Below are 14476 nucleotides of genomic sequence, written 5' to 3'. Positions count from 1 at the left end.
TGTTTAGAAGTCACAGGACAGAATCCTCATGCCTGTTACAATATTTAAGTTGTATTAACAGGCCAACTGCTCTCCTTAAAAAAAAAAAAAGTTTATCCCTTACCCCCCCACGTGGTCAATCACCAGACTGTGTTGATTTCATCTCAGAAAGAGGCAAGTCTTCTGAATCTGATCTTTCCTTTCCATTTCCACTGCCGTAGTCTTTCAGAGGGGCGGTACTCTTTTTCCCTGCCATCCAGAGCAGTTTACCCTTAATACCCCCACCAGATTTATCCCCCTAACCTAAAAGCCTCCCTGCTTCCCCTTTGTCTTTGGGGTAAAATCCAGATGTCTGAACCTGGCGCACAAGAGTCCTCCCAATCTCAGGGCAGTGAGCCTCTGTCGACCTCTCACTGCACTTTCATAACTCTGTCTGTACGTGCTGTTCCCTCTATCTTAAATGCTTTCACCACCTCTCTCTGCCTGGTAAATACTTCATCTCTCAGCTCAAATGTCATCTAATCTGGGATGCCATCTCCATCACCCTGGAGAGGGGAGTGGCTCCTCCCTCCAGGCTCCCGGACACTGTTCACAGCCATGAGCCAGTGCTTAGCAAGAGACGCTGAAGTTCCCGAGTTCGGATGCTTGCCTCACCTCCTGGATTTGTCTTTACGTTTGTCCCACCAGCACCTAGCAAGGTACATTCCGGGTGCTCAGTCAGTGGCTGTGGAATAGTCAGCACCATCAAGACCATGCTGAGTGCTGACACTACCGTGTGATTGCATATTTTTAAAACATATAATTTGTAAAATTAATTTTGCCAGCTGGAAGCATTCTCAGAGAGTTGTATGTTGATTAGTTTAAGTTATCTTCTTCCCTGCGATTCCAAACTTAATGGAAGTGCAACTGTGCCATGGGTTTTCTCCCACCCTTATTTAGAAAAGAAAATTAATTTTCTCCCACTGCACAGAGGGGCAGCTCCGCCATTGTGCCAGTAATCTAAACCCTGTGCTTTCCGTAGGGTACAGTGTGCCCAGAAAAGGATTTGTTCAGGCAAGGCAATGTTTGCATATGGCCTTGCCACACACTCTATCTGTTTGTTCTGGCTTGAGAGCAGGAAAAGAAAATTTTTTTTTACTTCATTGCAAACCCAAAGGTTTGGGTGGAGCTTAAAGAAATTTTTGGTTTAGTCACAAAACTATTTTCAATGCAGCTGGAAGCTCTGATTTGTTTTTGAGATTCTTGTTCAGCAAACTGATGTGTATCATTATTATAGACATAGCAATACCGCCTCAGGGAGGCAGCAGTTTAGAATGTAAGAACACAGTAACTTTCTTTTTGAGGGGGTTGATATGAGTGGATAAGAGAATATTTTTGGAACATTAGCAAGGCAGTTAAAATGCTTTCTAATCTTCAGATACTGAAACAAAAGCAAAAGAACAGGGGGATACGTGCAGAAGGGAAGAAGGAAACAGGAAATTGTTTTTTTTACTAAATTCTTTCAATTATTCCCTTTATTATAACATTCTTAATGGCAGGTATATAATTTCCCCATTTCTTGAGGCAGACAGAACTGTGCCGAAAGCAATGCGAATTCGCCTGTCACCTTCCAGCCAGTGAACCCTCCCCCTGCCACAGGAGGGCTCTGCACAGAACGAGGAGTCAAGGACGTGTATCTGCACTGCCATGATTTTACACTGGTTTGCAGGAGGACGAGTGACCGGCGAGTGTACAAAGGTTGATGTCCACCCAGGCTTGAGCTCTGTGAGCTTCCCAAACCACGGGCCAGTGCTCATTCAGCCTTTTTTGAGTGTCTACTACTTATCAGAGCCTATGAGAGGGGCTGGAGATACACAGGCTATTAAGATATGGGCTCAACCTTCCCAGAATGTATAGGCCAGCCGAGAAACAGAAACTTGACATTTGCCCATTTTCATAAGAAAAGGGATTCAGAGCTACCGCGTACTGAGAGCTCTCCCTAATAAGCCAGGCTTTGGGCTGAGAACTTCATGTACATCATCTCACTCAATCCTCAGTGACATCTTTGGAGGAAGGTATTACTCACCAGCTTTTTCAAAGAAGAAAAGTAAGTTTTAGAAAGGTTAAGCAACTGGTGGAAGGTCACGGAGCCAGGTGGGGCTGAGATTCACATCCTGAATCTCGGGTCTGTGGAAGCCAGAGCTCCAGACCTTGAAGTCAGTCAGAAGCTCGGTGCAGACCCGCAAGTTAGGGGAGCTTAGGGGACATAAGTGACACTGGGAGCGAATTGTGCGGGTCACACTGGAAAAAGATAATGGACAGGAGAAAAGTTCTCCAACAAAGGCAGAGGATGTGTGAAGGCGTGAGGAAGCACTGCAGGGGTGTGCCAGGCGGCGGCACTAGAGGAACTGAGAAAGACACAGAGACAGACACACACGCACACACACATGCACGCACGCACGCACACAGAGGCAGGCACTTGAGTTTTCACCAAGTCAAGGAGTTGAAAATGAAGGAGAGTCCCTTACAAAAACACAGCAGAGTTTATCAATGGTCTCCTCTGGCTGGCTTTTGGTTCCTAATTTTAGTTTCAGGGGCCATTTTAACCTAGACAGCGAAGTTATGTTTCTTCCCATCGTCATTTTGCTGACAGCAAAACTACTGAGGTATCATCTTAAGCTTTTCCTGAACCCTACTTAACTTTTTCTAGTGTTTTGGTTCCATTCAATGTGATCTGAGAAAAGCAGTTCAGTTCTTCATTTTTATTTCTATGAAGTTCAAGTGTTCTGATTTTTATTCTTATATTTGATGAGAAGATGCCATGTTTTCCTGACCCCAAACCTTAAAAGGTTTTCATAGAATGTATCCTGTGTCCCCTCCCTCTCCCCTCACCCAGTATTTTTATTTCTTTTACTGGGGTCACTTACTTTAAAAAAATCAACTTCTAGGGCTTCCTACTATTTCTTTTTACTACCCGCGTCCCCACTATTTCCCATCAATATATCTTTTTTATGCAAGAAATAAAATCAGTTTCCACATCTGGCTTCTTGATGATCTGTTATAATGTAGTATCTAGAAAAGGCGAGTCTATAGAGACAGAAAGTAGATTCGTGGTTGCCTAGAGCTGGGATAGGGGGCTTGAGGGTGGCTTTGGTCAGTCTGGGCTGCTATAACAACATACCACAGGTTGGGTGGCTTCAACAACAGAAACATTTACTTCTCACAGTTCCAAAGATTGGAAGTCTGAGATCAGGGTGCCAGCATGGCAGGTTCTGGTGAGAGCTCTCCCTGGCTTGCAGATTTCCACCTTCTTGCTGTACCTCCATGGATGGGGGTGGGTGGGGAGACTGTGCTCTGGTCCTTTCGTCTCCTTGTAAGGGCACCAATCCTATCTTGGGAGCTCCACCTCTACGGCCTCATCCAAATCTACTTACCTCCCAAAGGTCCCACCTCCAAATACCATCACACTGGGGATTAAAGCTTCAGCATATGAATTTTGAGGGGCACAAACATTCAGCCCACAGTAGGGATTGAGAGCTAAAGAGCACAGGGTTTCTTTTTGGGTGAGAAAAATATTCTAAAACTGACTGTCAGTGATGGTTGCATAACCTTGTGACTGTACTAATAACCATTGAATTGTATACTTTAAGTAGGTGAGGTGCACGGTATGTAAATTATATCAATAAAGCTATTACTGAAGAAGTTATTTCTGGTTCTTGTTAAGGGAAGAATAAATCGTGCTTTTAAAAGGTTTCATATAGTACAAACTATTTTTTGGCAGTTCATTCTATCATCACATAAATATATAAGTATTACAGGAAAAACAGGGTAAAAAGTTTTGAGAGTTTCAAGGAATTTGATTCTATGGTATTTGCAGCGGCACTTCCCACAAATCATGCTTTAGGTCGCTTTCTACTACTCATCCAATACAATGCAACGGTAGAGCATCACCTTACGTGTAAAGCACTCTTGCTTCAAGGAACTGAAAGATAATGCAAGTGTAAGAGTAACAAAATCAGAAGGAAAGCAATATGCTACTACTCGTTACATGTGAAGAGTTACCACTTACAAAGAACTATACTATTCTTTAACTATAGAATTTCTCCTCTAAGTAAGTGCAGTAGGTATTACTGTCCCCTTTTATAGGTGAGGAAGATGACCTGCCCAAATTCACACGGCTAATTAGCTGTCAGTGTCTGGATATGTTTCTTGACGGCAAGTTTATTATCTTTCCATCGCTTTCCCCACTGTTTAGTGCTGACTCTCTAACGCCTCTCCTTCTTTCAGTGGCTTAGACAGGGTGATCTCTGTAAAATTTAAGAATATCCTTAAGTAAGGTACGAAGGTATCCTTAACTGAGGTATGAACCTTAGTTCAGACTATCTTCTTTATCTGGAGTAATTAGCAAATATTTCAACTCCAGAGGTACTGCCACCATCACATGAGCGTAGAGCCCACAGAGGTCTGTCTTGTTCTCAATGATTCTTGTTACTACCAAATACAGACCACACTGGTGACGAGTCTAAGTTCAGATATTCAACCCCAGAAGGGTTAACCCAGACTTGAGGCGAGGCAGCTTTTCACTCCCTTTTAGACTGTGTTTGTGGAGGGGGGGAGGGCAGGGAGTGCTATCAAAGTGCCAACAAGTTCGGAATAACGCGGGTTTAAGAGCTAAATGAACTGAAGGCGTCACCACCACAAGCAGTAGAGGGCTCTCTAACATCACCCAGAAGACTCACAAGCAGGACCATCATTGCCTGGGTTGTTCCCTGGTCAAATCCCACATCATCCCCATGTTCCCAGTGTTTACTTGTTTGCTGAAGGACATTCTAAAAACCCGTGCTTAGAAAGACCAGATGAATTCTGCTGATGAGAAGATTCCGTGAAATTTTCCCATGCTGGATCACTAATACACGTTAACTAATCCTGTTGCCATAAACCTTCTGAAAGAGCCATTGCAGTTTAGAAGTATGGTGTGTTTCACCATCATAAAATGAATATTCAATAATGTATGTTGAGTATCATAATTTTCCAGGGAGAGTAATGAAAAAGAGTTACACTGACATCGTTCATCTCAGTTTCCCACTTTGATAAATAAACCAAGGGAAAAAAGGGATGCTAAACATGTGAAAACAGATGGCAATGCATTAAAACCAAAGGAATCTAGATTAATCACTAGTGCTCTTAACGTCATCCTCCATCATTAGTCTTTGTGGATAGAAGACGAGTTAGTGACTATTTGAAAGTTATTCTAGCAAATCAAAATCCTGCTGTGAAGTTGAGAGTTTTGTCATGGACATAAGAGTGAGTGAAGACTTTCTTTCTTAGCCTACTGAAGTCTTTCTACACATAAAATGGAGATCCTTACCTACAGATCCATGATCTCTAAGGAAAAAAAAGCCAATGGAATATGAATCATGCAAAGAGTCTGAGGTCTAAGTAAAGCCTAGAGTCTGATAAAACATACTATCTCTTTAGTGACACAGGGTAAATTTAATACCTGAGAAAAAAACATTTATTTCAATTCTTAATATAGGTTCTCTACTTATTTATATTATTTTATTTCTTTGGAAGAACTTTTTCAGTTGGCAAGAATATCCATATAATGCTATACAGTGCAAATATTTTAGTATTTCTAAAAATATTTGGGATAATTGAACCATCTCAAAAGACATATAGGATCTATCGTTAATTTAAGCCATTTGAAGTGAACTTTAAGAACTGAGTCCTTCACTCTATAGAGGGTCCCATTTTCAATATTCAGCCTCTGCAGTTTTTCTACAGATCATGAGTTTCTGCATAGTTACTCCCACCCGGGAAAGTCTGCAAATTATATTAAGTTGTAAACAGATAGCAAAATACATTAAAGCGAACCCAGGTTCTTATTTCATTCTTAGCCTTCGACCCCATCTGTTAGTCCCATCTTAGTTACAGATAAGCAGTAACAGATTTATCTTCTACATACTTTCACAACATGGTAAGAAAGGTTAAAAAGTCACTCATGGGAATTATAAGCTAAGTAGACACTGAGATGCAAACGTGCCATCTAATAAGATCATATGCTTATATGAAGTCACGAAGGGTAACATTATCCACGCAGGTGCATCTCTATTATTATGCTAATTATACCCTCCATTACTGGATTCACCACAGTAATGTAATTGTAACTGTCTGGTAATGTGTCTGCATCCTCACTAGCATGTGACCTCTCTGAAGCAGAGTTGTGTCTTAATTTACTGGCAGTACAGGGTAGTGTTCGGTCATAAAGAAAATATTAAAAAACACTGTAAGTATGTTTTGTTCTAACAGGTAACACCGACCGTCTAGTAAATGAAAGCACCAATTATGACAGAGACACCTCACGTAAGGTCCTGCTATTAAATATGTTATTTGGGGATGTTGAATAGTAGAGTGTTAGCATCTTACATCCTAACACCTGCTGTCAATGGCTTTATACAAGCTATACTCATTAACCGGAGTTTAGATCAGTGTTTCTCTGCGTGGACCATTTGTACCAGATTTGCTTTCAGGAAGCCTGTTAAAATGTTGATACTTTCCCTGTCACACCCAGATTCAGATTCAGTAAGTCTAGGGAAGGAAGGCAGCAGGAAGAAGCGGATTTTTAAAAACAAGGTCCCTAGGTAATTCTCATGCACCTAAAGAATGAGAGGCACTGGCCTCTCTGCTCAATACAAACATGAGTGAGCATGAGCTTCTCTAACTGGTATTTAAAGCTATTCTTTCCCTCACCCTCTTTTAATTCAGTTTCTAGCCCCTCGGTGCTCTTCAAGAGAATGGAGCAAAGCGTTCATCCCATCAGCCGGCATGTGCACCACGAGGCTCTGCAACTTTCCTGTTCCGGGCGGGATAACAGTGCGGGCAGTTGGCAACAGTCACCTTTACTAGAGGGTCACAGAAATCCTTAGCCAAAAATGTTGAACTGGGCTCGGAAGCAGCAATCATGCATAGGAACAGGAAAGTGCTCTGCATAAGCGCTTAAATTCACAAGAGATCCGTAACGAAGTGAACACCACAAACCTACCAGTTCCTTGCCTTCAAGAGGTACATAATCACAGGCAAGCACAGGCTGGAAGTTAAGGACTGCAGGGTGACCCATCAAATGAAGCTCTCAGAAGCAGGGGGACAGTGAATGCACTGATCAGCAGTCGTGAATGCAAATTCAAATGACTCCTCTTACGTAGGTGTATTATTAAGGACTAACAGAGAAAAATAATTTCGGAGGAAATGACGCTGATTCTATTTTAGCTTTCCTCAACTTAACTCTCTAAACAATATTTTAGCTGAATAAAGATCTGTTTGCTTCTTAACAGTGGTTATATCACAGAGCAGCTTATTACAGAGTTCAGTAATAGCCAATATGCTTATCTAGAAAGGACTTGCTTAAGACACTTAAGAACTGACACCATTATAAGATAAAACAGGGTCCCAACTTTAAAGCTGGAAACCAAATGAAGACTCCGAAAAGTGTACATTAGTTTTTAGTCTCTCGCAAGTTTCAAGCATGTGGACATTTCCACTGAATTAATATAGACAAATTTCAGATCTATTCATAAATCACTCTGTGCTCCCTTGGGTTGGGTTATCAATTTTAGAAAAGGAAGTCTAGGGACACCCCCATCAAGTTCCCATTACAGTGCACTTGTCCTTACAGTGAAAGGAAAACAACCACACCGTTTTATCTCACAGGGTACATCTGCAGGAACCATTTTCCAAACGAACACTCAATTTCTGTATACCTTATTTTCATGTTAAAACATGAACATCCAGTAAAATATTGGTGGCATGGTTTTTCAAAATAAAATTCATTTTTTTGTCTAGGTTTTTTTCAATCTTATAGATAAACCACATTCACCATTTGACTTTTAAAATCACTTCCACTAACAGTTTTCTTAAAGGAAGCATTTACATGGAATCAAATGTCACTGCATGTAGAGCAGGTGCAGCTGAAACAGAATAATAGGATTGGCAAAAGTAATTCTAAAAATCCTAAAACACGACCCTAGGAAACTCAGACTTCCTTCAAGCCTCAGTTTTCCTGCTGTGAAACTGGAGGGCTGGACTCCATCACCACGGAGGTGACTCCCAGCTTCAACATTCCGGGACACCTTACTCACATATTAGTTCACCAGCAGTGTTCTTTTTAACAAGCCTTTTGTTTAAATTTACCTTTTTCTGCATTGGTATAATAACTCTTCCACCTCGCCCTCCACAATCCATATTACAATCATTAATGAACAGGACAACGCCTTGCGCTTAATCATTCTTACAGAGCAGTTTTTTTTGTTTAAAGATGTCATCTGTGTAATAAACCTATCTAGAATTATTCATGGGGAAATAATAACCTTAACGTTTATGTCCATGTATTATAAAGTACTGATTGATAGAAAATCCTTGCCTAGGTCTGAACTCCAGCAGACAGGGCTCCTAAGATGCATTTTTAAAAGGTCTTTAGCCTGTCGACATCCTTCAAAATGAGCTTAGAGCTCACCGCAGCTTCACAACATTTCTAACAAGCTGACTCAGTTTTATTTTAAACCTGCTCGATAGATTCTTCACTTTCTGTTTTTCTTCAGCTGTCAAAGCTGTTTTCTTCTATTTATTTTCATTCGAGGAAGGCAATAACTGAACAGACTAATCGAGTGAAGAAGATGACATGCTGGGCATAAGTGTCAGCAAAAGAAGCGATCAAACAGCTACATTTCTCTGGTCTTGGGGAAGCACATTGCGTCCAAGGAACTCTACACAGTTTGCAGCACACTACTGACAGATGCCAAGGATTGGCAAAGTTACACGGTTTTGGAACATTCAGAAAATACAGAAGAGAAGAACGAAACCAAATAGGAAAGCATACTACCTTTGCAGGGGCATGATTTCACAAGCCATCCTTGTCTGGAAATTTGCAAGGGACCCTCACAACTGTCTCTTCCGCGCCCAGCTGGGCGTCTGTATAAGGGGGGCCAGGCTGCAGTGGCTGAGCTGGGCTGGGGGCGTGAGGCTGCAGCTCACCGCTGGAGAAGCAACTTGCCCTGCAGTCAGCCAGCGTTCTGCTGTTCCCAGCCTCCAAACTTCTCCGAGCGGAGCTACAGTGCTATTCGATCGCTGCCTCTCCACATTTCCACCGCAGTCCACTCTGACCTTTGTTCCAGGGAAGCAGCTGAAGCAGCCAGCCAATCAGAGGACCAGCTGCTGCAGGGCTTAAAGGCGCTGCTGCTTTTGCTGCTGCTGCAGCTCCTCGCGGGCTTGCCTAATTCTGGTAACTCGAAACTCTCCTCTGAGCCCTTCCACAGACGGGCTTGTCCGTCTGGGGAAAGCAACCAATAACAGCAGCAAGAGCAAAGGGTCCCTTCACTTCTCAACGTCACAGAGACTGCCAGCAAGGAAATCCATTTGTCAAGGAAAGACACTGCCTCCGAAACGAAAGGTTTCCGTGACAGAAGGCATGAGCTATGCTCAGTCTCCTTTCTTCCTTAAAAAAAAAAAAAAAAAATCAAACCACTAGCATTGGAAGGCGTGACACTTTTCTAGAAGGCACACAGGCATTCTTCTAGACTCCCGCCCTACCCGTATTTATTTCCTGCTGATGTCTGTTTACATTGCGGTGGTTACTAGTCACTGGTGACATCTCCCAAGGCACATAGCTCTCGTTTCTGGGGAGAACACACGTCCTAGGACTGCCCACTGTCTCAAGGGATCAAAACGGCTATTCCCACGGAAGTATTTCAACTGATAATTTCTGTTTATCCTTATAAAATTGAATGTGTTTATTTAAAGAGTCATTTTCCTCTAAGAACATCACCAGCATTTTTTTTTGGTTGGTTGGTCATTTATTTATCTTTTTTTTTTTTTTTTTTTTTTACAGGTAACACCAAATCAATTTCTCATAAGGTCTGCTAAATGCCTATTAATTATCCAGCTCTCCCTTAGTTCCCTCTTCAGTGTGGAATACTAAAGTGTTATTTTAGGAACATAATTGTTCATTCAGAGGTTTCAAACATTGCAACAACAATAGTAAAAATATATTTTAATAGGATTTCTTTCATATCATAGGATTTGCCGAGAGTTACAACAAAGCCCAGAGCACAGCTTTTAGCAGAAAAAAGGGCAGAAAGCTAGAGTCCATGCCATTCAGAAACAGAGGGGGCTGGTACCACCAAAAAAGTATCCTTCTCCCCCGTATTTTTTCCCAGATTTCTTACAGATCACTCATAATTCTGAACTTAGAACACAAAAAGTCCTTTTGTAAGCGTCTGCTCTCCTTTGCTACACATGCTAATAAAAATATTTCATTGTCTGACTAAATCCTCTATCATATTTATGAAAATGGATTAATCATCCTGAAACTTATATTCAGACATTATGATAGAATATCAGTAACTAAAATCAGCCTTTTAAAACAATGGAAGTTAAGTCCACAACTTACTTTAATTGAAGTTGTCAATATATTCTTTTGTTTTGATTCTAGATTTAGAAATACTACTTGGATTCTCCAGCAACAGTAACTTAATTCTATATATTTGCTTAAGTTTTTTATCTTTCAAAAATGCAACTTTACATCTTGCTTAACACTTCAATTAACTTCTTGAGTTAGGAAATCACTATTATATATCATAATATCTATTTTATTGATGAGTAAACTTGGTACTAGAAAATTAAGTAATTTCTTCAAATTCACATGGAAAGTCAGTGGCAGAACAGAAACTGGATTCAGAATTTCTCGGTCTGCTTCAGAACTCTGCTATATAGCATAGTGCTTACTCTATTCTACATGAGTTTTTAAAATATTTCACAAGTATTTTTAGAAATAGTTAAAATTCAAATGACAGAAATAATATTTTGTCTTTTCTAATTTTATGAACACAACAATACCACATGCCTAAAATAGACATATGAGTTCAACAATAAGGGACCCAGCATTTCAGACATACGTTAAACCAAACTATAATTTACATTCAATACATACTAGAGGTAAAATACTGATGAACTGGGGCATTCAAATTTAAAATCTGATTCCACATATATTTCCTGATAATTTAAGTCTTGCTATCAACATCCCTCTAACATGCCATATTAGTAGTTAGATGTCAGTGGTCATTTGTGAAAATCGCCTAACACTAGAACTCAGCAATTAGCTGCCTTTTCAAGTCTCTATTATTTATTTATAACAATTCCTCCTTTTTCTGGTTTTTGGTCGATTTGGGGGGCATGACTTGATGATCATTTTTGAATTTGTACCTGGACCGCAGCTCCTCCTTTCAACTACACCCTCTGCCAGAGTCCTCGATCACTGGAATAGCTTTATTACTCTACGTCCCACATCCTCACGTCAGTTCTTCACTGTCAGGCAGCAGAGCACCACTCCCTGAATCCTGCTGGTTCCAGCTTCTCAGACTCTGATCCCCTGCCTGCATTTCCTCCGCACGAGCCCCCGGATGTGCATCCCTCATAACCGCCCTGCCCCTGCCTCCCCCATTCCCCCTCCTCAGCTACTCAGCTCCGACCGTTCCTGTCTGCAGAGGGACAGCCTGCACCCAGACCAACTAATGTGCAACTTTAAAAAAGGTGCATTCCTGGCTTCCCTCAGCATTCAGTTATTTCTCGAAACAGGTCCACTAACATCCTCTGCTTCTTCACCCTGTATGCATCCTGCCAGCTGCATGCCCTACTGCCAGGCTGCTAAGACACTGCGAAAGGAAGTCACAGAACCCTGGCGACTGGGTAGATTAAAAGTTCCTGTTATTTAATCTTGGCCTGAACCTCAGTACTCTGGGGGCAAACTCTGTAGTCGTCTTTGACTGATTTTTGACCACTTTCCCACAGAAACTACTGCTGACCTTCTCCAGTGGCACAAATCTCAATCTCTCTCGGTCACTAATTACCCTGCCTCCTAAATTTACTAAGAAAGTCCAGATCATCAGATATGAGTGAGTGCCTTTGATCGTCTTTGCATTAGGGGTTGAAGTACAACCACCGCCCCCGGCCCCCTCCAAACACACACACACCTTGCCTCCTCCTTTTTGACTTCTTCCTAGGCTAGGGGAACATGTCCCCACTCATAGGACTCAAATTTCTTATCCATGTATTGGATCTCATCATTTTATCTTTCCTCAGGAAGAAGCCTCATCTCTCCTCCACCTTAAATCTGTCCCCCTTCCGACAGGCACCCGAATAAGTGCCCCCCAGCCTTGAAAGCAGTCCTACCCTCTGGTGACGCAGCGCCATTTCCCTCCCCTTCCCCCTGACAGGCTCCCCAAAGCCCACCTCTGCTGCTCCCACTGCCTCAGAAATTACTCCTCCGCCCCATGCCAATGGACTTCAGACTCCACCACGTTTCTGAAACTGCTTTTAAGGCCACCAATGCTCTCTTGGTCACTAAATCTAAACGCTTTGTCTTAGATGCCGTTTTACTCTCAACTTTGCAGAAACACCCACCTTCAGTTTTCCGAAAGTCTTTCACTCTCTGTGATCTTTCCTGGGAATTCTCCAAGTGTCCCCAGTCACTCCATCCTCCTTTTATTTCATCTGTCTTTCCGCCTGTCTTACGCCCTTCCTGCCTCACCTTCCAGCCCCACATCTTTCAATACAGGCATTCTATTAGGGCTTAATAAATTGCGCTCTGGAATTACGCTCCTAGGGATTGGTTTCTGACTCTGCCACGGACAGGCAGCGTAAACTTGGGTGAGCTGTTTAAAAGCTCTGAAACGGCTCTGAGGAATAAATGAAATCATGCATGTAAAACACATAGGATAGTTCCTGGCAAGTAAGTGCTCAATAATTATGAGTATTATCGCCCTAATCAACTTTCAAAGCCTCATATTATCTGATTCTTAAAATTCTCCTCCTCTCCTGGTCCCTCGTGTTAATGATGTTATTGTTCTCTTTATGAATCAGATTCAAAGCATGAGTCATCTTTACTCTTCCCTTTCCTCTCCTTAACCAAATCTGTTGATTGCCCTGTCACGTCTCTTTAATCAGTAGGCCTTGCTCATCTGCAGTATCATGATAACCTTCAAAACGATCTTTCTGCCTCTATTCGCTCTACCCCCAGTGAATACATTTCACTGTGAGAGTGAATTTTCTGCTGTGGTTGTGATCTGGTCACTCACTCCTCTTTCTCAAAAGCTTCAGTAGCTCTCAGCTACCTCTTAAACGAACCCCAGTGTCCGTCTCTAGTTCAGCCGCTTATACCTCCTAAGGAAGCCACTCCGGATGTACCTGGACACTTTTTTCAAATCTGCTCTGAACTCTTCTACCCCAAACATTTACCTTTTGTCTGGAGTATTTTCTCATCCCATTTTCTCCTGGCAAAATTCTATGCATACTCAGGCTTAGGCCAGATGGAACAAATCTCTTGGCCCTTTCAACTCAGATGGCCCCTTGCAGTTCTTATGATATTTATCTTTTCTTCCCAGCACATTATTTTATTATGATTTGAATCTAAATATGATCTCCCTATTAGAATATAAGTTCTCCAGGACAAGAATTGTATTTTTCCTGCAGCCATTACACAGAACAGACCCTCAATAAGTGCTGATTGAATGAACTGATACATCGATCACTCTTTACCGGAGACTGAAGCACAGTTCCTTTAATTAGATTTTAACTTATCAAGCAACATTTCTACCCACTTTTTAATATTTCCCATTGCAGGCCTACACTAAAGATAAAGTAGACACCTCTTGGAGTTTCAAATGAAGGATAATGATAACCAACAACTGACTAGAGAAATAAACTATTGGGGTTATACGTTGATGTGCAACCACAGAGACGCAAAAAGATTCTATCCAAAACTTTCAAAATCTTTTAAGCATTTTACATTATCCAATTTCTCCTAGTTTATTTCCTTTTCTACACTTCAGCTGGCTGGCAGACTTCTAATTTTCTTACATAACTTCTTCAGCAAATTCCAAGTGTTTGGCAATATGAATTTACACTTGTGCTATCAAGAGCAACAACTGCTCCAAAAATGATGCGGCTTCATTTGTTTTAATTTCAACATCAACTTGAAGCAACCACAGAACCAAGAACATTTCTTGGCCACACTAACTTGTTTTCATATATCGTTTTAACATCAGATCGATTTGTTTCCTAAGAAAAAGTATGCTGCAATAATTTCTTTCTTACAAGTTTGGTAAGAAGGTGCTTCTCAGGCAAGGTTTCTTCCTCATCTTTTTTATCAATCTCTGTAAATTGCACTAAGAAACAAAACCTTCCACAAGATGCTCGCATAGTATTCATAAATGGTAATGAATAAATCGGACAGGATTTTCATAACCACAGAGCCAGGATTTTCAGGGACATATAATTTAGATACCCTGGTACTGCTGCAAAGGATCCTGACTAAACTTGCTCTCTGGCAATCTGGGTTAGAACATTAGTGAATTTCAGGGCTCATCAGGGGACATCATCATCACTGACAGCAGCAAATGTCAAAAATAAAAGAGTCGGGGTGGGGGGGCTTCCCTGGTGGCACAGTGGTTGAGAGTCTGCCTGCCGTTTC

At 41.5% G+C, this 14476-nt stretch overlaps 1 protein-coding gene across 7 annotated transcripts in view; it reads right to left on the bottom strand.

The window, feature by feature from the left end:
* Positions 1 to 14476, bottom strand: part of FAM13A (family with sequence similarity 13 member A) — a 356140-nt gene that overhangs the window by 90398 nt on the left and 251266 nt on the right. The window contains exon 1 of one of the 7 annotated variants that reach the window (XM_060299810.1): positions 8834 to 9110. The exons of the other annotated variants lie outside the window; for them this stretch is intronic. Coding sequence (XP_060155793.1) covers positions 8834 to 8862 — 29 coding nt within the window. The 5' untranslated portion in view covers positions 8863 to 9110. Of the gene's footprint in view, positions 1 to 8833; positions 9111 to 14476 lie in introns of those variants that run through there. 7 annotated transcript variants of the gene reach the window in all.

Source organism: Globicephala melas, chromosome 5 (genome assembly GCF_963455315.2).
Source record: "Globicephala melas chromosome 5, mGloMel1.2, whole genome shotgun sequence".
In the NCBI taxonomy this organism is placed as follows: Eukaryota; Metazoa; Chordata; class Mammalia; order Artiodactyla; family Delphinidae; genus Globicephala; species Globicephala melas.
Note: the sequence above shows the minus strand (reverse complement) of the source record. Positions and strands in the feature narration are given on the sequence as shown.